This window comes from Cebus imitator, unplaced genomic scaffold (assembly GCF_001604975.1).
Source record: "Cebus imitator isolate Cc_AM_T3 unplaced genomic scaffold, Cebus_imitator-1.0 Scaffold314, whole genome shotgun sequence".
Classification (NCBI taxonomy): Eukaryota; Metazoa; Chordata; class Mammalia; order Primates; family Cebidae; genus Cebus; species Cebus imitator.
Genome location: NW_016107629.1, coordinates 2116457 through 2141232, shown reverse-complemented (window position 1 = coordinate 2141232; position 24776 = coordinate 2116457). Strand labels below are relative to the sequence as shown.

General features: G+C 35.3%; 1 protein-coding gene and 1 non-coding gene across 7 annotated transcripts in view; one reads left to right on the top strand and one right to left on the bottom strand.

Annotated features, from left to right (window-relative positions):
* Positions 1-2308: 2308 nt before the first annotated feature.
* The window catches only part of NAA16 (N-alpha-acetyltransferase 16, NatA auxiliary subunit), a 59017-nt gene continuing 36549 nt past the window's right edge, over positions 2309-24776 (bottom strand). For 3 of the 6 annotated variants that reach the window (XM_017503771.2, XM_037729665.1, XM_037729666.1), the window contains 11 exons: positions 22227-22299; positions 19513-19682; positions 19022-19174; positions 15972-16100; positions 10504-10717; positions 8800-8993; positions 5795-5903; positions 5275-5373; positions 4648-4791; positions 3523-3620; positions 2309-2960 (listed from right to left, as the gene is read on the bottom strand). In XM_017503771.2, coding sequence (XP_017359260.1) covers positions 2763-2960; positions 3523-3620; positions 4648-4791; positions 5275-5373; positions 5795-5903; positions 8800-8993; positions 10504-10717; positions 15972-16100; positions 19022-19174; positions 19513-19682; positions 22227-22299 — 1581 coding nt within the window. In that variant the 3' untranslated portion in view covers positions 2309-2762. Of the gene's footprint in view, positions 2961-3522; positions 3621-4647; positions 4792-5274; positions 5374-5794; positions 5904-8799; positions 8994-10503; positions 10718-15259; positions 15402-15971; positions 16101-19021; positions 19175-19262; positions 19683-22226; positions 22300-24776 lie in introns of those variants that run through there. The other 3 variants (XR_001817825.2, XR_001817826.2, XM_017503775.2) reach the window with 3 other exon arrangements.
* LOC119467649 lies at positions 22859-22960 on the top strand. Its single transcript, XR_005196196.1, has one exon. It is a non-coding gene; the product is annotated as a U6 spliceosomal RNA (small nuclear RNA).

The following is a 24776-nucleotide window of genomic DNA, read 5'->3' as shown; positions in this document are numbered from 1 at the left end:
CCAAAGTGCTGGGATTACAGGCTTGAGCCACCGCGCCCGGCCGTCTACTATGGTTCTTAACTCTGTAGGCTTTTGTCCTTTAAATTCATTCAGTTCCTCGAGAAACCACAAAAAACCTGAGGCCAAATTCCTAAATTATCACACTATGTCTGGAATCTTTGTGCCTTTTCCTATCCATTCTGGTAAACCTGACTGGATCACCTGGAACAAACTTTTCTCGTGAGACTAAAGACCTCTCTAAGCGTCTGGCTTTCAGATGCCTCTCCTTTGGGGTTGGCCTATTCTTCTTGGGCTTTCTGGAGACTAAAAAGGCCTCTCCCAGGGTTGGGGGAATGGTAAACATAAAGGGTGGAGAGACGTGACACACCCTGCCTTCCTTATCCTAATGAAGATCCCTGTCCGTGTCCCAGGTTTATGTTTATTTTATACTCAAAGTGTAACACAGACAAGAGGGAAAACAGAATCAGTATATACTAATACACTACTGTTTTCACTAATCTCAGGGTCCCTTTATCTTGCCTCCCATAGCTTCCAGTGTGTACCTCAAATTTTACTACTCACATCTCAACTGCATCTGCCCTACAATTCTCAAACTCCAAATGGATCCAATGAAATACTTTCTAAAAGGCTGTTACTGAAAGCACAATTTCCACATTATGATTAACTGGCATATTTTATGCAGATGCCATTTTGCTGAAAGTAACGTGAATTATGTGTCAGGATACTTCATGACAAAAAGGAACTACAGATGTTCCTCGACTTATGCTAGGGTTATGTCTCAATAAAGCTGTTGTGAGTTGACAATTTCATAAATCAAAAATGCACTTAATACATACCTATCCAACATCATAGCTTAGCCTTGCCTACCTTAAATGTGCTTAGAATACTTACATTAGCCTACAATTGGGGAAAATCATCTAAACCAAAGCCTACTGCATAATAAAATACTGAGTATCTTGTGTAAAAGTACTGTATGGTAAATCACTAGCCCAGGAAGAGACCAAAATTCAAAACTTGAAGTACAGTTTCTACTGAAGCATATCACTTTTGCACCATGGTAGAGACGAAAAATCTTAATTAAAGCCATCCTAAGCCAATGATATCTGTAGTTACAAAATTATTAAAATACTAAAAGACATGCTACTGCAGCACAGAAATATACTTGGTTTGTGGTTACTTAGAATTACATTTTTTATAAACCTTGAAAAGATTAAGGTGATTAAGTTTTTACTTCCTCAAAGAACATTTTGCAGAAAATATTGGTAGTGTGAAACAGTAACAAAACACAAACATAAGCAAGCAACTGTGTACAAAATAATTTATTATAGCACTATCTAGGTTGGCATTATTTTACAGTGAGTTTTTCCTGTCTCAATTAAGTATGAATCTGAATAGATTAGGGTGAGAAAAACTGTGTCTAAATAAAATCTCCCTTTTTGAATTTATATTTGTCTTAATAAAGGGAAGCATTAATATTACAGACATATTTACAAGGTTCTGAACATGAGTGATTCCATTACTGTTTTCTGTACAAGATAGAACAAAAAGCTATCCATCTGCCCCCCAAAAATATTGTTTAACAATACTATGTTTTAATAAACTAATGAGTTTCAAATCTCATTTTGTTGAGAGATGTAAAAATGCATTTAATGCCTAACACATGGCTATAAGAGTAACAATGATTCATTTTAATTTGTTTTCTACCCTATAATGCTCCCTTGAAGCACACCTCAGTATAAGCTACTTGTTAACACTCAAAGTAACTTAGTTAAGAAAGGATAATTCTTGCCTGTGGGCTTTTAAGACTGGGAGGGAGAGATATGCAACAATTTTATCAGCAAATTTCCATGACTCACAGGCAAGCCAGCCTTCACATTCTGAAATCATCTACATAAAACTAGAGTACCCTTATTCAACCAGAAAATACCATTTTCATGAATATTACATAGGAAACAGCAAACCATGAAAAATTACCATGGAAAAGGGGTGAATTAAATTTTAAAATAAACTTCAATATCTGCCAAGAGGAAGGAATCTACCATCTTTTTTTTTTCTTTCTTTCTTTTCCTCAAGATGGAGTCTTGCTCTGTCCAAGCTGGAGTGCAGTGGCGTGATCTCAGCTCACTGCAACCTCCACCTCCCAGGTTCAAGCGATTCTCCCACCTCAGCCTCCCAAATAGCTAGGATTATAGGTGCATGCCAATACATCCGGCTAGTTTTTGTATTTTCAGTAGAGAAGGGGTTTCCCCATGTTGGCCAGGCTGGTATCAAACTCCTGACCTCAGGTTATCCATCCACCTGGGCCTCGTAAAGTACTGGGATGACAGGCATGAGTCACTGCACCTGGCCTCCATATTGTTTTTAACATATAGTTAACACTTTAAAACGGATGTGCTTTAATTAAAAAGCAAGCAAATAAACAATAAAACAAACCAATAAGATAAGGAATCAAAGCACAGATCCTGAAATCAGAATCTAAAGAAAACAATATAGTGGGGCTGTATAAAACTTAGTAAGAAATTATCATAATTATATAGAAGCGACAGCAGCTACCACAAAACTGTGTAAGAATAAACAGGTAATTTCAAGACGGTTATGTGAATTGGCAGGTAAGGTAAAGAATAAAATAAGCTTACAGAATATGACATTGAAAAATCCTAACCAAGTATTTCATTTCATACATATATTAAAATGCACCCTGGAAAAAAAACCCTGATCTCATTTCAGCTTTGAGCCTATTAGAGTCTACTTTCTAGGAGATTTCAAATTTCATTTGCCAAGACATCATAGTTAGCTGTATGGTTCAGTGCCACACGAGGACTGTCGATTTCATTCACAGCAGGTAAGAAGGCAGATGTAAAAGGAAGCAGGTTATGACAGGCCATCCTATATTCTTCATATTGGGAACTACAGTTCCCAAAGCTGCCATCAAGCAGTGCTTCAGAAACCTTTATTAATGTCTAATGAAACAAAGGGAAAATACAAATTATTTTAAAATAATAAGCTCATAGTTAATAATCACTTTAATCAAAAGATGCAATGTGTTAAACTGAGAGAGCTCAGTTTAAAATAATGCCTTGCAATCTACACAGTAAGCAACCACCTCAAAAGAGATACATTAAAAAAGCAACCCCGAAAATCCTTTTTAAAAAAGGGCAGTAAAATACTAATACCTGAAGAGAACCCTTTAAAACTGTGATCACTAAAAATGAGCCTTTACTAATAACAATAGCTCACATTTACTGAGTATTTAACATGTCAGGCACTAAGCACTTCATGTTTTATTATTTCAGTTAACTCTCACATGGATTCTGTGAGAGCAGTAGTATTTTCATCCTCATCTTTAAAATGAGGAAAAAGAAGCTGAGACATAACTTGCCTAAATTTACCATCTCATAACTGATAGAGCTGAGATTAATATCCAGGTATAACTCTGAAGGCCTACTTAAGAATTACACTGTAAAAATACATGTTTTGTTAGATCACTGTGTATGTATAAATCAGCCAATGAAAAAATCTTACCTTTACATTTTTATCATTTATAGTTTCATCCAGTCTAGTGGCTAGAGAAATTGCTTTCTCCTGCCTTGACTTGTCCAGAAAATACATCATTTTAGCACCTGAAATACCAAGGCATTTCAAAATGAATAAACATCTATACTTTACATTTTATGTGATATAAACTGGCCAGTGACTTAAAATAAGTTTTTAACTATTTAGTCGGTAGTAAGCTGGAGCTGGCTCCTACCAGCTCACAAGAGCCAAGTGAGACATTTCTTCCCTACCTCCTATTCGGTAGCATCCATTGATAGCTTAGGCCATGATCACAGTATTTATATCATGAAAATACACTACAAATCACAGCTTTTTCCTTCAGAAAGAGATGGCTATTAAACATTTATCAGATGAACAGTGATTTAACAACTTCCTTCCCTTAGAAATGATAAAATTCAAAATGTAAATATGGACTGCCCTGTGGCATCAATTAGTATTGCAGCTAAAACTATGAAAAAAGATGATATTCTAAAATAAAACATCTAAGGAATAAATTACTGTCACAGAGGAGGAGCGTGGGGGCGCGGAAAACAGGAAAATATTTGCATATTCAAAAAGAAAGCAAAATTTTAAAAAGTAAAGCAAAATTTATATTTTTCCTATAAATTAGAAGAAAAAATATATTCCAGCCTGGGCGACAGAGTGAGGCTCCATCTCAAGGAAAAAAAAAAAGAAGAAGAAAAAAATAAATCATTCATAACCACACACCCCAACACACCCCAAATCAGCATTAAAGCTTTTGTAGACACTTCCTTTCAGCCTTTTTCCCATGCACAGTTGAGATTACATTGTATGTTCAATTCCACACATGCGTTATAAAAGGATTTATAATAAACCTTTTGAATAAACGTCACTTTAAACCCTCTGAATAAACAAACTCTGAATAAAGATCACTTTAAGCCTGGTATTACATCCTATGAACCCATCACTATTTCCCCTACTATTGAGCATACATTGAATTTGTTCCCATTTCTCTCCCCATACTTACACACAATAAGTACTATTCATTTTCTCTAAGTTTTGGTAGCATCAAAACTTTTTCTTTGTTCACTTTTTCCATAAGCATTTTAATCGTGGGGGCTACATACAAACCTGAAAGTAGATGCTGAAGAGAGGTGGCGTTACGTTTCAGAAAATCCTCATTAAAACTTTCCAAATCCTTGTTGACAAATATTTTCTGCATTTCTTGAGACAGAACTTTGCTCACAATGTCTGGAAGATTACTATGATTAGACACTATAAAAACAAAAACATTTGAAATTTTTGTGATCTGTTTTTTGGAAAAAAAAAATCTATTAAAAGCCCTTTATTATTAAACTTGATCTATTTTACATAGTAAAATTATTATTGTTCCTTTGGAATATAAATATATCCTAGCCTAAAAATGCATTAATTTCTACCATCTCTTGGCTAACAAGTTTATTTTATAGACATGTTCATTTAACTACTATGTAAAAATTTTTTTTTTCTTTACATTATTGCAAATCTCTTTAATGCCCACGAGCTTAATGTAAGACAACTTAACATTTGCTTCTCTTAGTGGCATCCCACTACAGCCTGGGCCATGACCAGAATTATTTATAACATGAAAACACAAATCAGGGCTTTCTACTTCACAAAGAGAGGGTTATTAAGTATTTATCATATCAACAGTGATTTAACAACTTCCTCCCCTTAGAAATAATTCAAAATGTAAATATGGGCCTTTTTTACACTTACCAGATTTAGAAAATCGAATTAAACATTCATGTAACCATGGGTTATTGCTGTTGATGGCAAAAGCTCGTTTGACAGACTGCAGCATTAACAGAAACTTTCCTGTGTCAGAAAAAATATAAAAGTAATAGTATTAATACTTACATGTTATTTTCTTCACTTATTTTAGTCTCAAGTTCCACAACAAAATGCTACCTTTTTTATAACACTTGTAAGCAAAATTTAAAGTTGACTGCAGCTATCAAAGTCAGCTTTGGCTTTCTAAAGAAAAGCTCAAAATATCATTAGAAATTACTTCTGGTAGACAATTTGCATAATTGTTCAAACTATTCTCACACTGGATTTGATAGTACTATTATAATTTATTACCCACCAAAGTTTCGAGTAGCCAAGGAAAAGAGCCTTTGTGGAAGGCTGAAATGGAAATCTAAGAAACAAAAATAGATCTAACTGACAAAGATTACACTGAATGTGGCCACAAATATAATTAAAGATTAAAAACTGAACTCAAACTATTTATTACCTTTTCTAAAATATATTTCAAATGCTAACAGATGAGTGTCAATGTTATCAGCAACAAGATTCTTAAGAGGTATAAGGAACTTAACGGCTTCCTCTAATGGATTTTCTACCTATTTTGAAACAGAAAGGAAAATTATTTAAAAAACAGCAGCACAAGTCAAATTTCCTGTAAAATTTTATATTAACACATGTCTAAAGTAATTTAGGCAGCTTTCTTTATAAAACCAAATAACACGAAAACATTTAAAAATCATCTGTAAATAAGTTCAAAGTACACACAATCAATACTTTTCAAAATAGAAATAGCTTTTTTTCTGGTTACAAAGTCAAGATTGTTTTATTTAAATAAAAAAATACATAAGGCTATTCCACAGACTTAAAAGAGATGGTACATCATGTACTGACAGTCCCTTATATACTATAAACATCTAAAGTAAGGAGACAAATAAAAATGGCATCAAATAGTGGGGAGATGGTAATAAAATTTAAAATGCTTATAATACACTTGACCCATGAACAACGTGGGCATTAGGGAAGCTGACCCCTCCCCATACAGTTGAAAATCTATATGTAACTTCTGACTCTCCCAACTTCACTCCTAATAGCCTGTTGACTGGTGCCTTACCAATAACATGAACAGCTGATTAACACATATTGTGTATCTTATATGTATTATATACTGTATTCTTACAATAAAGTAAGCAACAGAAAATAAAATGTTATTAAGAAAATCATAAGGAAGAGAAAATACATTTGCTGCTTATTAAATAGAAGTGGATCATCACCCTTGTCTTCATGTTCGGTAGGTTGAAGAGGAGGGGGTGGTTTTGCTGCCTCAAGGATGGCAGGAGTGAAAGACGTAGAAAGGGAGGCAGAAGAGGCAGGCACATTCCATCTAATTTTATGTAAGTATATTATTTCTTTTTTCCTTATTTAAAAATGTTTCTGTCCAGTACCAATCTTTGCTTTGGTTTCAATGCCTGTATCATAGAAGGGTCCATGTCATAAAAGTCAAAAATAGTCTTGAATAATCGGAACCCTTCTGCCAGACTGTCCAATGTCTGTTTTTTGGCGCTGCTTCTACGTTTTCTTCCTGATCATCTGGCAATGGTTTGGAAGTACCCATCTCCATCAAGTTGCCCTATATTAGTGTGGCATCTATTAGCTCTTGAATTTCTCCAGGTTCCCTAATCTTGAAGCCCTTTACCACCATCTCCACTTTGTTTGTTTGCCATATCCACAATCTCTTTTATGATTTCCTTGATTGGCTCTGTCATAAATCCTGTGAAGTTGTACCCAACATCTGGACGCCAGCAGGGATTTATTGTTTCAGTCTTGATGGCTTTCAAGGCTTTTTCTGTAACAATGATGGCATCCTCAATGATGTAATCCTTCCCGACTTTCATAATGTTGTATTGAACATTATGAAAATAGTATTGAAAATCCTTTCCATAAAGTACCATGCATAATGAGCCTTAAAGGTCCTTATGACCCCCTGATGTAGAGGCTGAATTAGAGAAATGTTTGGGGTCAGGCAGGCCACTTTTACACTTTTGGTGATGAACTCATGAGGTTCTGGGTGGCTAGGGGTTCTGTCCAATATCAAAAGAACTTTAAAAGGCATTCCCTTACTGGCAAGGTACTTCCTCACTTCAGAGACAAAGCACTGATGGAACCAATCCAGAAAAAGGTTCTCATTGTCCAGAACTTTTTGTTATAAAACCAAAAGACTGGCAGCTGTTATCTTTTCCCTTCAAGGGTCAGGGGTTAGCAGCTTTATAGAAAAGGGCAGCGAAGATCATAATCCCAACAGCATTTGCATAAAACAGTAGAGACAGCCTATCCCTTTCTGCCTTAAATCCTGGTGTTCTCTTATTTTCCTTACTAATAGATGTCCTTTGTGGCTTTCATTTTTTTTTTTCCTGAGATAGGGCACTTTTTGTCTACATTAAAAACCTGTTGAGGCAGAAACCCCTTCTCCTCAATGATTTTCTCAATGACATCTGGAACTTCTCTGCGGCTGTTGGTGAAAAATTGATTCTTCCGTTATCTGGACAATTTTTAAGCCAAACATCTTTCTAAAATCATCAAACCATCCTTTGCTCTACCCTTGAAGTTCAAACCTATGTTGTTCAAGGGTCAGCTGTATTAGACTTACAGTGAATAAACCAGAAAGCTAAATATTTCCTTAAATCTGATCCCAAAAGAAGTATTAACACTTGAGAAAATCCAGGAGATGAGGTGCTATCTCTTTGCAGCTAAAGCGTATCTAGTAAGACATATAAGGTAAAGTGATTCCATATGTAATGGATAATTGTATTGCTGCTGTATCAAATTACCAAATACTTAGTGACTTAAAACAACACACTTATTATGTTATAGTTCTTATAGATTAAAAGCCCAACACAGGTCTGTCTCACTGGGCTTACAATCAAGGTGTCAGCAGGACTGCATTCTCCTTTGGAGACTCTAAGGGGAAATCCGTTTAATGGTTTTTTCAGCGTCTACAGACTGCCCACATTCCTTAGCTTGTGGTACCCTCCTTCCATCTTCAAAGCCAGCAACAACAGACTGAGTCCTCACATTGCATCATTTGGACCTCTGCTGCTGTCATCCTCAACTTTTAAGGCCCCTTTTGAGTATATTAGGACCACATGGACAATCCAGGCTAATCTATCTTGAGGTCAGTTAATTACAACCATAAATTCCATCTGCCACCTTAATTCTCCGTTGCCATGAAAGGTTACATATTCACAGGTTGGCGTAATCAGAACACAGACACCTTTGCAGGGCCATTACTCTGCCTACCAAAATTACAACTCTATGTATAACTTGCATTAGCCAAAATTTGTATATTGTCACTCAAAAATAATTGATGGCTGTCATAACAACCTTGAAATATTTCAAATGGCTTCTTACAGATTTAAATAAATCATGTTAACTGTCAGAAGGGAACCTAACAGCATAAATTTTACCAAATAACAAAGAGAGTAAGATCCATCTCACCCTTTCTAATTTTTCAGGTATAAGTTCTTCCTTAAGACCACTGGCTTCTTCTTCTTCTTCATCTCTTTTTTTCTTTTGATTTTTCTGTTGACGTTCTCTTTCCGCATGCTTTCTTTCTTCTTCTAGTTTAGCCTTTTTCTGAGCTCTTCTCTGCTTGCTAAGCATTTTCTTCAGTTCTTTGGCTGACAGGTTTTCTATAAATATCCAAATGAACAAAAACTCTGAGTCAATGTTTGCATTTCCTCATATTCTTCTGTAATACACACTGTTAGTATGGTAGCCCCTTGGTATCAGTGGGGGATTGGTTCAGTACCCTCTCGCCCCCACAGATGCCGAAGTCCACTGATACTCAAGCCTGTGATATAAAATGGCACAGAATGTGCAAAAAACCTATGCACATCCTCCTGTATACTTTAAATTAGATCACCTTCAAATCTTTCACCTTCCTTTTGCTTTAAGTTGCATATAACAACTTCACTTTTTCATAAATTATATTATGGTCTACAGGTATGCCTAAAACAATGTAAATGCTATGCAAATAGTTGTTATACTGTATTGTTCAGGAAATACTAATAATGACAAGAAAAAAGGCTGTACATGTTCAGTACAGATGCAATATAAAAACATATACTCTTGATTTGTGGTTGATTGAATCCACCCATGTGGAACCCACAAAAATGGAGGGCCAACTGTATACTTTTTTTTTTCTGTTTTTTGGCTGGGCAAGGGGGAACACAGAGGCAACCACATAAAAGATTTTAGAAAGTGTATCCCCAGGGACTAGCACAAAATCTGGCACAAAAGGAACAGCCAGTAAATGTTGCATTAACAAACTGACCAATCGTAGCTCAGTTCTGCCTCCTACACAATGACTCCAGGCAAATCACTCTGTCCTCAGTATCAAGTCCCAAAACTAGCCTCCTCTTGGGAGTATTTCAAGAATAAGTGAGATAATACATATAAACACCTGTGATCTCTAAACACTATATAAATATTAGGAATGAACAGTTACCTAGGAATATTTGAGATAGTTATCAAGGCACATTTCATGCTAACTAATCAACTCTTTCTTTTTAATAGAAATGTATCTTCATGCTATTTCTCAAATGTTCCTAGATACTAACATTGTAGTGAATAAAAAGTTGTACAGATATTCTCACCGATATTCTTATTTTTAATGAAGTAGGTACTAGAAATTTTAAGATTATATATTTTTCCGTAAGAGGCTCAAAGGTATTTTCAGTTACAATTTTTTTAAAAAAGAAAGAAAAAAACTAGCCCATGGACATTTCTATGCTTCCTAAATTTGTCTTTTTAAAGTTTGTAGAGATTGGGTTCATGCTATGTTGCCCAGACTGGTCTTGAACTTCTGGCCTCAAATGATTAGCCTGCCTTGACCTCCCAAAGTGCTGTGACTACAGGCATGAGCCACCACACCCAGTTCCTAAATTGGTCCTTCTGAAGATAAAAATAAGAAAAATTCTAAGTCATTCCATTTAAGTAACTTAGAAGCATCAGCTACAGAATATCGTCCCACTTTTTTTTTTAACTCTCTCCACAATATTTTTGCTTTTTGGCATATTAGTTATCTAATGTTTGTCTTCAGCTCCAACAGACAATATATTAATATTTTCTATGTATTATTTATGCCAATAGCATCATGAAATCTAGTGTCCTTTTAAAATTAAGTTCCTGTTCAGTTACCTGAGTTCATTTCTTGTTGTTTGCTTTCATTGGTTAAGGGATTATCATATAATTTCAAGTATATTTCAATTGCTGATCTAGCAGCCTTGAAATAAAAGGCATGTCTTCTGAGTATATCTTCTAATCTCAAAAGGTCAACATAGGCACGAAGAGTCATCTTTCTCATGCAGTATGTATGGAAGTCGAATTGGTCATCGGTTATCTCAAAAAAATGCTTAAAAACAAAATCACAAAATTAACCTTTACATTTATGTCAATAATGTCTACCTTTTCAAAAAAATATATAAAAAGCCCGAAAAACAATTTAAACAGTCACAATTTTCACTTAGCTGCCCTCTCCAGTGTTTATCACTGTAAAGGATATGAATATTTTCTGCATTCAACTTGAACTTTCTCTTCCTACAAACCATGCCCATTCCCTATAAATCATGTTTTGTGATGATACTCAACTTCTACGTAAGTAAAAAGATCAGGTTATTTTTAAACCTGAAAATTAGTATATATTAATATTTTAGTTTTTATGAAATACTTTTTCCTCCATATTCCCTAAAAACCAGCATGGCACAGTTCAACAGAGCTCTGAATGAAGACTAAATATGTATAGGTTCACACTAAATATTTACAAATCCGACTGCTCTACTCAACTCTACGCTTTTCAAGGGCAATCCTTACCATCTCTATTCCCACTGCCTGCCACACAGCCTAATACATAGCAGATGTTCAATAAGCACAGTATTTGCTCACTCAAGAGATAAGCTTCTTATTAGGCATGTGACCCTGAATAAGCCTTTTAATTTCCTAGACCTTTAATTATTTAATCTAAGTTAAGAATAAAAAAATCTGTATACAGCCAATTTCTTAAGGTTGTTAAAGAATCAATAGCATATTTTCAAGTTCATTTTCAACAGTAAACTGTTATATAAATCAGAGCTTTATGGTTTTCTCTTACTCCATAAGCTCCCATTAACCTACCTATATTCTATTTTAGCAGAAGTTCTGAATCTGGAGTCTATATATAAACAAGCATAAAAACTTCTTCCTAAGGAGAGAGCTCAAAGCTTTCATCCAATTTTCAAAGGATCCATGGCCAAAAGAGGTTAAGAACTAGTCTCTTCCATAAGAGGTGAACACTAACCCTCTGTGCCCCCCAAACAAAATTTTATACTTGTACTGTTTTCCCCTGCACGCATTTCCATCTCTGACTTCTTTTTCCATACTTCAGTTTCTCCAAAATCATACAGAAAAATGAGTGATTCAATACACCAATATAGACCAAGGTTTCCTTCTAGTTCATGTTCCCTCTGTCCTGGAGATAGTTAAGTCACTGTGCAGAGGACACATTAGTAATTGTCCATAATCATCTGACAATTATCTTGGTAATTAGAAACACACTATTACATAGAATTACATTAACTACCTGAGACTTTAAGAGTAAAATTTTAAGAAGGATAAAAGTACATATAGTATGGAGGGCAAGAAACAGAAAAAGTGAACATTTCACATTAGTTTATGACTAAAAAGCCATGCTTCACTGATGTTATATTTGAAAACTGCATCCTTCCCATCAATAACATCAAATCATAAATAATAACATGAACTTGTTTCTTTTTTTAATCAAATGATTACATATTTCATAAAGCTGTAGTGGTTTCTCTTAATGTAAATCAAGTTACAACTAGCACCACAAGAATATTTTTAAAAATTCAATACAGTTAACTAAGGAAAAATGGCAGCACTAAAAGTCCTGGAACACATAATCAGATGAAAACATCTAAGAGATTACAGGACATTTTTTCAGGTTGAGAAACATCTGAAAAAAGGCAGATGACAAACTTCAAGAGATATTCCTAGCGGCATTAACAGACAGAGATTTTAAGTCAAGTCTTGGAGGGGGCCGTATGTAACCACAAATATTTAAGCCACCTCTTTATCAGTAACAGCCCATAGGCTGCCTCTCTCCAGTTAATGTCTTCCATATTGGGTGACCAACTTATTCTAGTTTTCCAGAGGCTCTCTCAGTTTTTCCACTGAAAGCACTGTGTCTTGGGAACCCACTAAGCCTCAAGCAAACCTGCCTTGTTAATCACTCCATAATAAACTAATGGCGGTAGATAAAATATGGCTAAATTAAAAAGAAGTGGGATACTGCAGCTACAGCTGATTATAATAATTGCTTTTGAAAGAAGCAGTGTATTACATAGAAACAACCAAATAATGTTGGGTTGAATTTTTTTAACTTTTTGTTTTGGGTTATAGATAAAGAGGAAGTAGCAAAGGTCCTACATATGCCCTTCCCTCAGTTTCCCCCAAAGTTTACAGCCTACATAACTACAATACAATATCAAAACCAAGAAACTGACATTGGTACAATGTCTATATAGTTCTATGTGATTTATCATTTGTACATTCATATAACCACCACCATAAGAAACACAGAACTACTCCATCACCACAAAGCTCCCCTTTGGGTTGATTTTTTAGTCTCTAAATTTGTAAACCATAAAAATATGCTACATGTCACCAACAGATAAAGTTAGTTTCCCTGTACCTTTTGGCCAAGTATGAAGGGCATGATAAAAATCACTTAGCTCACTGCAGAAAACTACATATTCAGATCTGAACATACAGCTCATGCCCTTAACTCTCTCCCGCTAATCAAGAATTAAGAAAAGCTGTTCATAGCTTTAGAGTGTAGTGTTTTCATTTTTTAGAAAACTCCTCATTAGGCCCTCTCTTTCCCATTACCTCTTAGAGTTCCTGGATGTGACTAATAAGAGCTAATACAAAGAAAAAGAAACGAAAACCTCTGGACTTAAAAAAGAATAACTAGGTCAAAAATAAGCAACTCAATTTACTTAATAGGGAATCTGTCATTATAAAGCATGTGTCAATTTGATAAAGATTAAGATACAATCGAAGAATAAAATTACGATCTTCCTATGGGTTAGATCTATCAGAAGTCCTAGGTCTTATCAGAGTTAGAAATATATACATTGTTGCCCTGCTTCAAATGTAAGTGAGCACTCTAAAATAATAATCCAATCACCAGAAGTCTAATAGTAAAAGAAAAAAATGGAAAGAAAGAAAACTCAATTCTTGAAAGATAAAATAGGTTAAAATGTTATTCTGAACACAAGTTTACATCTGATCGTTGAAGAAGGTTGTTTTGTTTCAATAAAACTGAAGTTTCAAACATCAGATTGGGTTGGACTACAAAACCTTAAAATATAACTCTAAAATCTTATGAGGAGGGACAAGATTAAAACAGAAAAGATACTACACTTGCTTATTCTAGAATTATAATGTTTCAAATTCAGTTACTAAGAGTTTATACCAGTATGTACCCTGGCTGAAACTGCCTTCAACAAAAGAACTCTTGAATGACTTCTTCAAGGCAGAAAAGACCCCTTATTTGAACTTATTTCTCAATTCACTAACTTTCTATTTAGAAGGTAAATGCAGTATTTCTGTATTTCTGAAAGGTGTTCCTGTCCTTACTAAAATATTTAAAACTCAGGCATAAGGTAACTCATGCAGATGCCTATTATAATAAATCTAAAGTTTATAATGATTCCTAAATCCTTCCAATGATATCACTAAGAATTTTATATTAGAAATTAAGAAGCATTAATGATTCCATCAACCTATTTAGTCACCCTATTTATATGAAACACATTTCTACATATAACCACACATGTAGAATATACATATTAACTCTAAGAGTTGTCTTCTTCGCTTTTAGTGTGGATCTATTCATTATCAAAGACTAGCTTACAAGGGGCATAAGAGTAGGCTCTTTTCTTGTTTGTTTCTACTTCTTTCTAATCTCAAATGTTAACAGTAAGCCCTACAGTTTCCAGTGATAATTACATAACATGACCAGAGGGTGATGATTTTTAATCTGTGACAACCAATGATTTTCCTGTAGTTTCTTTCTTCAAAAATGCTTTTTACCAATTAATTTCTTGAGCTATGTCAATAGTTTATCTGACATTACAGAATTGTTTCCATGCAAATCAGCCAAAATCACTAAAAATTTAAGGGAAAGCATAATCTAAATGAAACTTAGTAACAGAAGATCAGCTTATCATATTCTAAAAATTCTCAAAAATATTAAAAAGAATAAAGCAATATGGTCATCAATGTTAGAAATGGAATTCAAGTTCAAGAAGTTCACAACTATAATGATCCTTAGGATATTCAAATTTCATTTAAACAGAAAATTTGGTAAATTTCTAGTTATGGTCTTACTGAAATTACTAATTCATAAGTGCCCAGCAGCCTCTGCATTAAGGGAAACAATTTACCTCTCACTGAGAATGTCCTAGTTAATAAAAATGTATCTTTACTTAATAACAAGCAGAATGCTTGCAAAATAATGGTCCTCTAAGGAGTGTCAAAACAAGCTAGTGATCTGCGGTTTTATCAAGGAAACAAGAACCTGATTTAAACTAGAATGCTGGGATATTTCACCTATCATCCCAAGGGCTTTATATTTTTCAAGGAGAAGATGAGGAGGATTTTTCCCAGAGATACAGCCATCAAGCCCAGGCTTAAAAGGGCATGAAAAACAAACAGACAAAAAACAAAAACAGAGCAAAAATTCAGTTATTTTTAAAAATGCTTGGGTATAATCCTAGTTCCAGTCCCCATCAAAAGCCACCCCGTAAAATTTAGCCTTCCTTGTGGGTAATCTCAGAAGTTTCACATGGGAAAAAGGCCAAAGTGACTGCCACGGTGCAGACATCAGGCTCACCTGACTACGATGCCTGTGGTTCTATACTGCGTCAGATGGGAACAGTGGTGCCGATTGCCCCCACAACTGAGGGCTGCTGAGGACTGCCTCAGGGGTGCATTTGCGGCTCTTTTCCTCCTGTGGTCCATGTGGAAGGAGAGTGCTTCAGAGATGACAAAGAACAGGAAAACAAAAATTCACACAAAGGAAAAGAAAAGTCCCCTCACTAAGGCACATCACACACATAATCCTAAAAGCAAGCAATAAAATAAGCCTGCAAACTGGCCATAGATTGTTATACAGAATAATGAATGTGAGAGCAAATATCCTGGGAAGACAAACTGGAGAGAGGCTGACTGCGGACCAGATCCTGATGTTTTAAAGGGGAAAGAGGTTGCCATCAGCTGTGTGTCCTCTTAGGATGGTGATGAATATCAAATAATGGCCTAATTAGGGAACAGAAATTTTGAATTTATGTTAATAGCAATAATCCTTTACTAACAATCTTTTTCCTTCAGACAAAAATATATAGACATGTCAAAAGCATAACCATTTGAGGATCAATACAGCAATCCACTGTTTACAACTTTTGAATGTAAAGGTTAAAGATCAAGAATTTGTTTCACAATGAAGCTCCCAGAGTAGTAAGAAGAGGCAGATGATCCCATGTAGAAATCTACCTGCTTTTTATCACCTTACAGAGAAAACTGAAGTCGAAATTCTAACAACTTACCCTTTCTACTTCATGACATTTTTTCAAGGCATCCCCATATTTCCCCAGACGCTGATAAGCTGAAATGCATTCTGTCTGAAACCACATGCACTGCATTTCATTTAGATTTTCCATGACAGATGTTCCTTCCTGAAATGGAAACATTCAAAACTATAGAGAGCAAACAATAAAACAGATCCTAAAAAACAGCAAACAATAAAACATTTCCTCTTTTACCACTAGGGCTAAAGTACTATTATGACAACAGCAGCAATTAGCCAATATATCAGTATGTTTCCAAACATGGTTTTAAATTACAGTAGTCATGCCTCACTCAAGGTTTCACTTTCCATGGTTTCAGTTACCTACAGTAGACCATGGTCTAAAAATATTAAAGGGGAAACTGCAGAAATTAAACAATTCTTAAGTTTTCAACTTCATGCCATTCTGAGTATCGTGATAAAATCTTGCGCCATCCCACTCCATCCCACCCAGGACATGAATCATCCCTTTGTCTATGCTACCCACACTGTCTATGCTACCCACCTGTAATTTTAGGAGCCATCTCAGTTAACAGATGGAAAACACACACATACATAACGTCTTATTTACCCAGCTCTGCTGGGGGTATTCAACACTCTTCATGTAAAAGACTCCAAATTACTAAATCTTAGTTTTTAAACACTAAAGTTTTTATTTCAACTATTTAAGAAAGTAGTCATATGAAGTATTGCCTATCTTCTGCCTTTCAAGCAAAAGCTATTTCAGCATTCCTTGCTGACTTGAGGTCACTGTAATGTATAATCAATATGTGTCAAATTTGTTAGTAATAGTTGCAGGCCTGTTTTTTGGTTTCCCAGTGTCCCACCTCCATTGTCACTTTCTTTGTGCCCATGTCTGCTTCTGTCAGCATCTCCTGTTTCATGCCAACTCTTCTACTTTGATATTTCTCCTTTGAGGTGGGCTGACAAAACCAAATAACTGAATTTGTTAATTCAGGCTCAATAAAAATTCTGAGAGGAGTGTGAGACATAAATTAACCAATTTTACATGCAAGGATACTCAAGTTTTGTCACAGTCTAGAAGAGACATTTAAAATATATTTTGTATGACCCCAGGAAAGGATGACAAAGGTACATTTCTATAAATGATTTCAGGCTACAGTTCTTTTCACTCACATTTTGTGTATTAGTTCAATTTTCAGAACACATTAAAAGTCTAAAAACTAGTTTATCTCTGGATGAAAAGAATTATTGACGTATTTTTATGTCTTCATTATGGATGTGTATATTTTCCATTTTGTATAATGGTCACATATTTTTATAAGAATTCTGTATTACTTTTCATTTCAAAAAGTTTATCGACTAGAACTATCCAACATATATCAGCAACTGTGTACAAAAATTCTAAACAGAAAAATCTGCAAGAAGGAAATATGTACACTTCACTCATTTATTAGTAAGCAGATATATCCTGATTATTCAGGGTGATTTGCAATTTTCTTCTCCTGCCTGTGTTATTCACCACACATTATGGATTTGCCTGACCAATAAACTAGTGTGGATAAAGTGAACAAGCTCGCCATACAGCATGGCGACTTGTCAAAAGTGGATGATCAGAGGCAGTTATGATGAGAAAGCCAAGCCACAGATTTTGGTGACTACTCTCCTTAAGTAACCAACTCCTCTCACCTTTCTCATTCTCCTATGCCTCTGAAGATGCTCCCCAGTGTCTTTGGGTTTTTCTGTTTTCTTAAAAATCACTGAACTTCTTTAAGTTAGATTCAGTATCCCTTATCAGAAATGTCTAGAACCAGAAATGTTGCAAAGCTTCTCAAATTTTGGAATATTTGCATTATACTTACTGGTTGACCATCTCAAATCCAAAAATGAAAAATCCAAAATGCTCCAATGAGCATTTCCTTTGACCATCATGCCAGTGCTCGAAAAATTTCAAATTTTGAACCATTTTCAAATTAGGATTTTCAGATTTAGGATGCTCAACCTGTATACTTCATATTTAACTGTATTTTACTTTAAATCTCTACCTTGGCTTTCCAGGTGGTATTTTTCTCTGAAAACATAATTGGTTTTATGTTTATTCCTTGTACTCACTTCTTAATTTCAAACTTGTGATATTGTGGAAAGGGCACCAAAGACTTTGAAGTTAGCACATTTACTATGTGGTAACTGGGACTATGGGCACATGCCACCATGCCCAACTCAATTTTTCTCTTATACTTTATGCTTCTGGTGTCAAGAAATGCTTCCTACCTCAAGCATAAAGAATGCTTCTTTATCCTAAAGATAAACTCCTATATGTTTTCTTCTATAAGTGTGAAAGGTTTGCTTTCCATATCTGATCTTTAATCCACATGGAACTGATTGGTATACAGCAAAAAACAGGGATATTGGGTTGTTTTTCCCCCAGTAAGAGTAACTAATAGTCCCAGCAACCTTTTCATCTCTCATTTTTACAGTATCTCTGGGTATATCCCATTTTCCAAACATCTGTGAAATCTGTTTCTCAGCTTTCTACTGTTCCATTAGTCTACTTACATTTTTAACCATAAACATGTTTTATAACATAATGGAAAGTCTACATGGAAAGGATAAAAAAGGATGGTAAAGGAGGGAAAGGAAAGGAATAGATGTGTAGCCCAACAATCTCAGGAAACTTAAATTCCTGAATGTCACAGAGACTAGTTCACAGCAATTAGTTCTATACTAAAAGAACTCTATGAGCAAGTCAAAAGTAAGACAGAATTAAAAAGCAGTCACGAATTACTAGGGGGACAAAGAATTTGAGATATAAATCAAATTTTACACGTAAGTGCTAAAGTATGGCATACTGTTTATATATGAACCAAGATATTTTGCTCTTTCTATTGTTTAACCATCCCCTGCCAGAAACATATACACAGACGCACACAGTAAGAAACCATTCTTAGGAAATGGGCTAAATGGGATTTAAAAAGTAATAACAAAAATGAATTCTTATGAACTTCAGTGGCAAACTTCACAAATCGTCTTAACTTAGACAATTACATGCTCATGTATGCTATTTCCTACCCTTGTGAACTTGGAGCACATTTCCTCTGCTTCTTTGATCATATTTGCTCGAAGCATGTATTTTGCACATTTGGAATTGATAAATCTATCAGCTGTGTCCAAAGACTGTGCTTCATCCATCCACTTTGCAGCTTCTTTGAGATTACCTATATGCTACAAAAGATAAAATGCATCGCAATTTATAATCAAGAGAGTATGAATATAATAAAGCGGAAAATAATTTGCACAGGGAAAATAGAAATCTGTCACAATTTCTGTCAAATTTACTTAGAAATCAAAATTACAGTTCGCATTTACTAAGAGCTCAAATGATTACACATCTAATTACAGATTGATTATACAATTTATATATATAAAACTACTCAAAATTATTAGAGTATTAGAAAAAGATTATCAGGATGCCCTGGAAATTATTTCTACAAAGAAAGAACTCCAAGGCTTCTTAGAGTAGCTGAATTCTTCAACTACAAAAAGCAGGATTGAGATTTTACCTTGTAAATTTTTGCTTTCACATAGAATAATTCTATTAAAGTTGGAGTACTAGCAATTGCAGCATTAATATAATCCAAAGCCAAAGAATACTGTCCAAGTTTATCAAAGTGCTGTGCCAGGAAATACTGAACCCAAAGTAGTGTTGTTGGGGGTTCCTTCTCCCCATTCTCTGCAATCAAACAAATATTAAAATATTACAGGAAGAATATAAAACAAATCACATACTTTATTTCTCCTATTTCATAATGAAATTAATGACTATTGCAATAATAATAAGCAGGAAAAACTCACCAAAGACTACTAATTTCAAAAGAAGGAGTATGACTTCATAAAGTTCAAAAAGTGGCAGCCATGAAGAGAAACAAGATTGTACTCTGACAGGCTTCTAACCCCAATCTTACTCCAAAGAAACAACACTGGGGAGAAGACATACATCAGTCTAATTCTGTGAATTCTCAGCTTGAAAGCAAAAGGGCAGTAAGACTAAGAAAAGTCAAGGAAAATAACCTGGAAAGAGATTTCCTAACTACCACTGCACGATTTCAGCAGAGGCAAGAACAGCCAAACTGCCATGGCTTACCATTTTCCAGGCCTCAATACTAAATAAGGGATACCCAAAGTTGAAGACTATGACCTATAGGAAGAAGATACACTCGACAAAGTATAAATAACCCTGCCATCTGACAAAAACCTAAGTAGAAAAAACACAGCATAGTCCTCTTAAAAAAGCTGTCACATATATAAACTTAGCTGAGTTCTATCCTGTTCCCCATCCTGCACCCTCTAACTACAGAGGAGTAGATAAAGAAATACCATGCTCTCAAAATGGATTTCAGAAGGGAAGACATACAGGTATAAAAATGAGGAGAAAACAGTGAATATACCCACACTACATCAAAACAAACAAGTCTCCTAGCATAGCTGACCAAATAACATGATAATGTAAACACACTACAGCACACATTAAAACACAAATAATAAAATAAAGGCAATGAGTTAAGCATCTATTTTGTTCCTCTCATATAAACTATATTTTAAGGGAACCAAATATGTGATGTAGGAAAGTTCTTTATAAGAAAAATTCTAGCTAGCAAATGCAGAAGAAAGGATCAGAATGAACAAGGGATCTAGGCAATGATCTTCAATGGCTGAGAGGCCAATAAGAAAGTTTTGTCTCGTTTTGTCACCAAGGCTGGAGTATAGTGGCATGATCACAACTAACTGTAGCCTGAAACTCCTGGGTTGAAGTGATTCTCATGCCTCAGTTTCCCAAGTAGATGGGACTACAGGTGAGCACCACCGAACCTGGCTAATATTTTAATTTTTTGTAGAGACAGGGTCTCACTTTGTTGCCCAGGCTGGCCTCCAAATCCTGGCTTCAAGAGATCCTTCTGCCTCAGCCTCCCACAGTGTTGGGGTCACAGGTGTGAACGACCGTGCCCCCTGCCGTCAAGGACCTTTTTAATGAGTATAACAGTCAAACATCTGAATCCTTATCAATCTTAACATCAAAAAAGAGAGACAACCAGAATGCCTCAAGCTTCCTGATACAACAGGAAGCACAAAACACCACCTGTATTTAAACAGAACCTGAATCTAACCCAGCATGTAAACCTAACTATAACTTACAAGAAGTATGAATGACAGTGGAATACAGCAAATAATGCCATGATTAAGAAATCAGCTATATCCAGGATACGGGACATGTAAGACAAATACCCCAAATGACTGTTTTTTTGAAAGGGAGGAGAGAGTTACTGTTGTAGATTAAAATAATGAGACATAACAATCAAATTATGGAGATCTAACAACCAAATATTTGGTATGAACCTTAACTGAATCTATACTCAAATAAACCAAACAAAGACTTCTTTTAGATAACTGCGGAAATCTGAATGCGGACTGGGTATTGGATATTATGGTATGACGTTTTGTGTGACATGGCACTCAGTGACTTCTTCTGTTTAAGTGTTTTAAATAGAGATGCACACTAAGGTATTTACAGATGAAATAGTCTGGAATTTGCTTTAAAAATACTCAAAGAGGGTGTGGCAGCTCATACCTGTAATCCCAGCACTTTGGGAGACTTAGGCAGGCAGATCGCTTGAGCTCAGGAGTTCAAGATCAGCCTGGGCAATATGGCAAAACCCCATCTGTATAAAAAAAAACCCACCCACACACAAAATTAGCCAGGCATGGTGGCACACACCTGTAGTCCCTGCTACTCAGGAGGCTGAGGTGGGAGGATCACGTGAGCCCAGAAGTTCAGCTTGGGCAACATAGTGAGGCTCCATCTCTTAAAAAATATTACAAAAATTCTGAAAGAGTATTTTAGTATTTATAGAATACTACAAATATAGAAGCAAATGGCCAAATTAAACAGGATTAAATGTAGTAAGAGGGTAGAGAAAGCAAAGAATTTAGGGACTCAAGAAAACAGGTTCCAATATAATCTAACTACATGGTCTTGGGCAAGCCATTCAAGCTCTCAAGTCTGTTTCCTCATGCTAAAACAAGGTTAACTCCCATCTCACGAGATTATGGAAAATTTAAATTAAGTAAGATGGAAAGTGTTCTCATTTCATTCACCAATTTGAAACCTATTTATTAAGTAGCCATTAGTTAGCACACATATAATATTCGTAAAAGTGCATTACTGTAATTAAAAATGAAATGAGTCATCAAATTCCAATTCAATCTAATTTAAACTTACCATGTGGGCTAAAAAAGTCACATGTTTTAAGAGAGGCTTCATAATTAGTAACAAGTTCCTGGATTATAGAAACCTGTTAAAGAAACATATTTTTAAAATTTAAAAATATCTTATTGAAGGTATTTTTACTCATTATGGTTTAAATTACATTTTAAAAATATACATTTCAGAACTATGAATTAATTAAATTGATAGGGTGTCTGCTTTGTCCCCATTCCCATTATGAATATTTCCCTTTAGAGAAGGGGTGGAAAAAAACAAAATAATGGACACTGCTATCTTTATTAATAGTGTGACAGAACCTCATTAATTTTCATCTCAAAAAGTAATTCAAAGTTTTGAAGGACAAATTATCACTAGTTACTATGAAACCTTTTTTATCCAATAAACAGATATTTATATAAATCTGAATATTTAAATGGTAAATTTGTCCATTATGTAAATATTCAGATTTTCTAAAATGTTACACATTACAAAAAAGTGAAATAATCCAAGGCTTGAAAATAAATAAAATTAAAAATGACTCTTTTGCTTATTATTGTTAGCAACCCCACAATAATTGTATTGTACTTAATATAATTATGGGTTTTCCCAACCAATTTACTTGTCTACCTACTACAAAATAAGGTCTAGTGCTCATCAGCAGCACATACACCAAAATTGGAACAACACATAGATTGACATGGCTCCTGTGAAAGAATGACACACACAGTAATGAAGCGTCCTATATTTTAAAGGAAATAAGGTCTGGCAAATTTCTTAACTGTTTTATGAAAAATGGAGCTTTAGACATCTTTAATTTCAGAATAAAACAATTATATTTCTTTTATTTCCCTAGGCCTCTTTATGAACTAACCAAAATTCACTATGGTTCCCCTGACACTGAAGTGATCATATGTCACAAACTCCTGAACAGATTTTTGTATATATGGCTACAAAAGAAACCTCTTCACGCATACCATTTACTATCAGAAGATATGATTTAATTAGCTTTATTTTGAATCCAGATTACTTCCCACACTACAAAGACACAGGACAGTGTCCATGAATCCACTGACCATCCCAGACACCAGTCAAAACACAAAAAAGGCCAAATTACAACAACACTTTTCAGGCCTATATGGTAGCCTTCTCACATGATGCTACAGCATATGGCAGAATCCTCTAGCATAGTTAAATGGACAGGCAATGCAAAAATAAGACAGTAGCAGTAAGGAACAGAAAAGGCAGAGTGTGAAAAAAAATTTACACACACTATGACTTCAGTAAAACATTTATGTAAAGATACCACATAGTCAATGAAAATATAACCAAAGACATTAGGATGATGGAAAACGGGCATATTCTTTATTTTAAAAACAAAACATAGATTGTTTAATTTAAAAACAGAGGGTCTGAAAGTACGATCTTCAGACCATTAATACTGTCAACAGTAGTGTCAGCATTACCTGGCAACTTGTTAGAAATACTATTCTGTACAATCTGTTTTGGGGTGGGTGGGTGGGGGGGTGTGGGTGTGTGTGTGTGTGTGTGTGTGTCTGTGTATGTGTGTTTAAGAGGCAGGGTCTCCCTCTGTCACCTAGGCTGGAGTGCAGTGGTGTGATCATCACTTACTGTAGCCTTAAACTCCTGTTCTCAAGCGATCGTCCCACCTCAGCCTCCAAAGCAGCTAAGACTACTGGCATGTATTACCATGTCCTGCTAATTTTTTTTTTTTTTTTTTAAAGATAGAGTCTCACTATATTGCTCAGGTTTGTCTTGAACTCCTGGGCTCAAACGATCCTCCCGCCACCACCTACCAAAGTGCAGGGACTACAGGTGTAAGCCACCATGCCCAGCCTCTGTACAGTCTGTTTTTAACAAGTCGTCTGTAAATTCTGATACACAATTAAGAGTCTGAGAACCATTGATTTTAAAAAATTGCAAAAAAACTTTTACTATAAAGCAAAACTAAAGGTAACAGACATTTTTAACCCACCATAACCTCCCCACCAATCTCACCTAGAATATCTATAACTTAAAAACCTTTTTTACAGGCTTAGAAATTTAGTACTCAAGTTGTTTAACTTATGAAGGCAAATAATTTTTTTTCAGGAACTTGTGCCATCTACTGGTAGCTGCTAAAACTGCAACTAGAGGAGGCTTTTAAAAGGGTGGACTAGTGCATCTCCAAGGGTAAAACCTATTTTTAAAGAAGTCAATTTTAACAATAAAGAGTACAACAAAATGGCAGGGAGCGGTGGCTCACGCCTGTAATCCCAGTACTTTGGGAGGCTGAGGTAGGCAGATCACCTGAGGTCAGGAGTTTGAGACCAGCCTGACCAACATGGAAAAACCCCATCTCTACTTAAAATACAAAATTAGCCAGGCGTGGCGGTGCATGCCTGTAATCCCAGCTACTCAGGACACTGAGGCAGGAGAATCGCTTGAACCCGGGAGGTAGAGGTTGCAGTGAGACGAGATTGCACCATGCACTCAAGCCTGGGCAACAAGAGGAAAAAAAAAAAAGGGTACAACAAAACATACACTAAAGTTACACATAATCCTTCA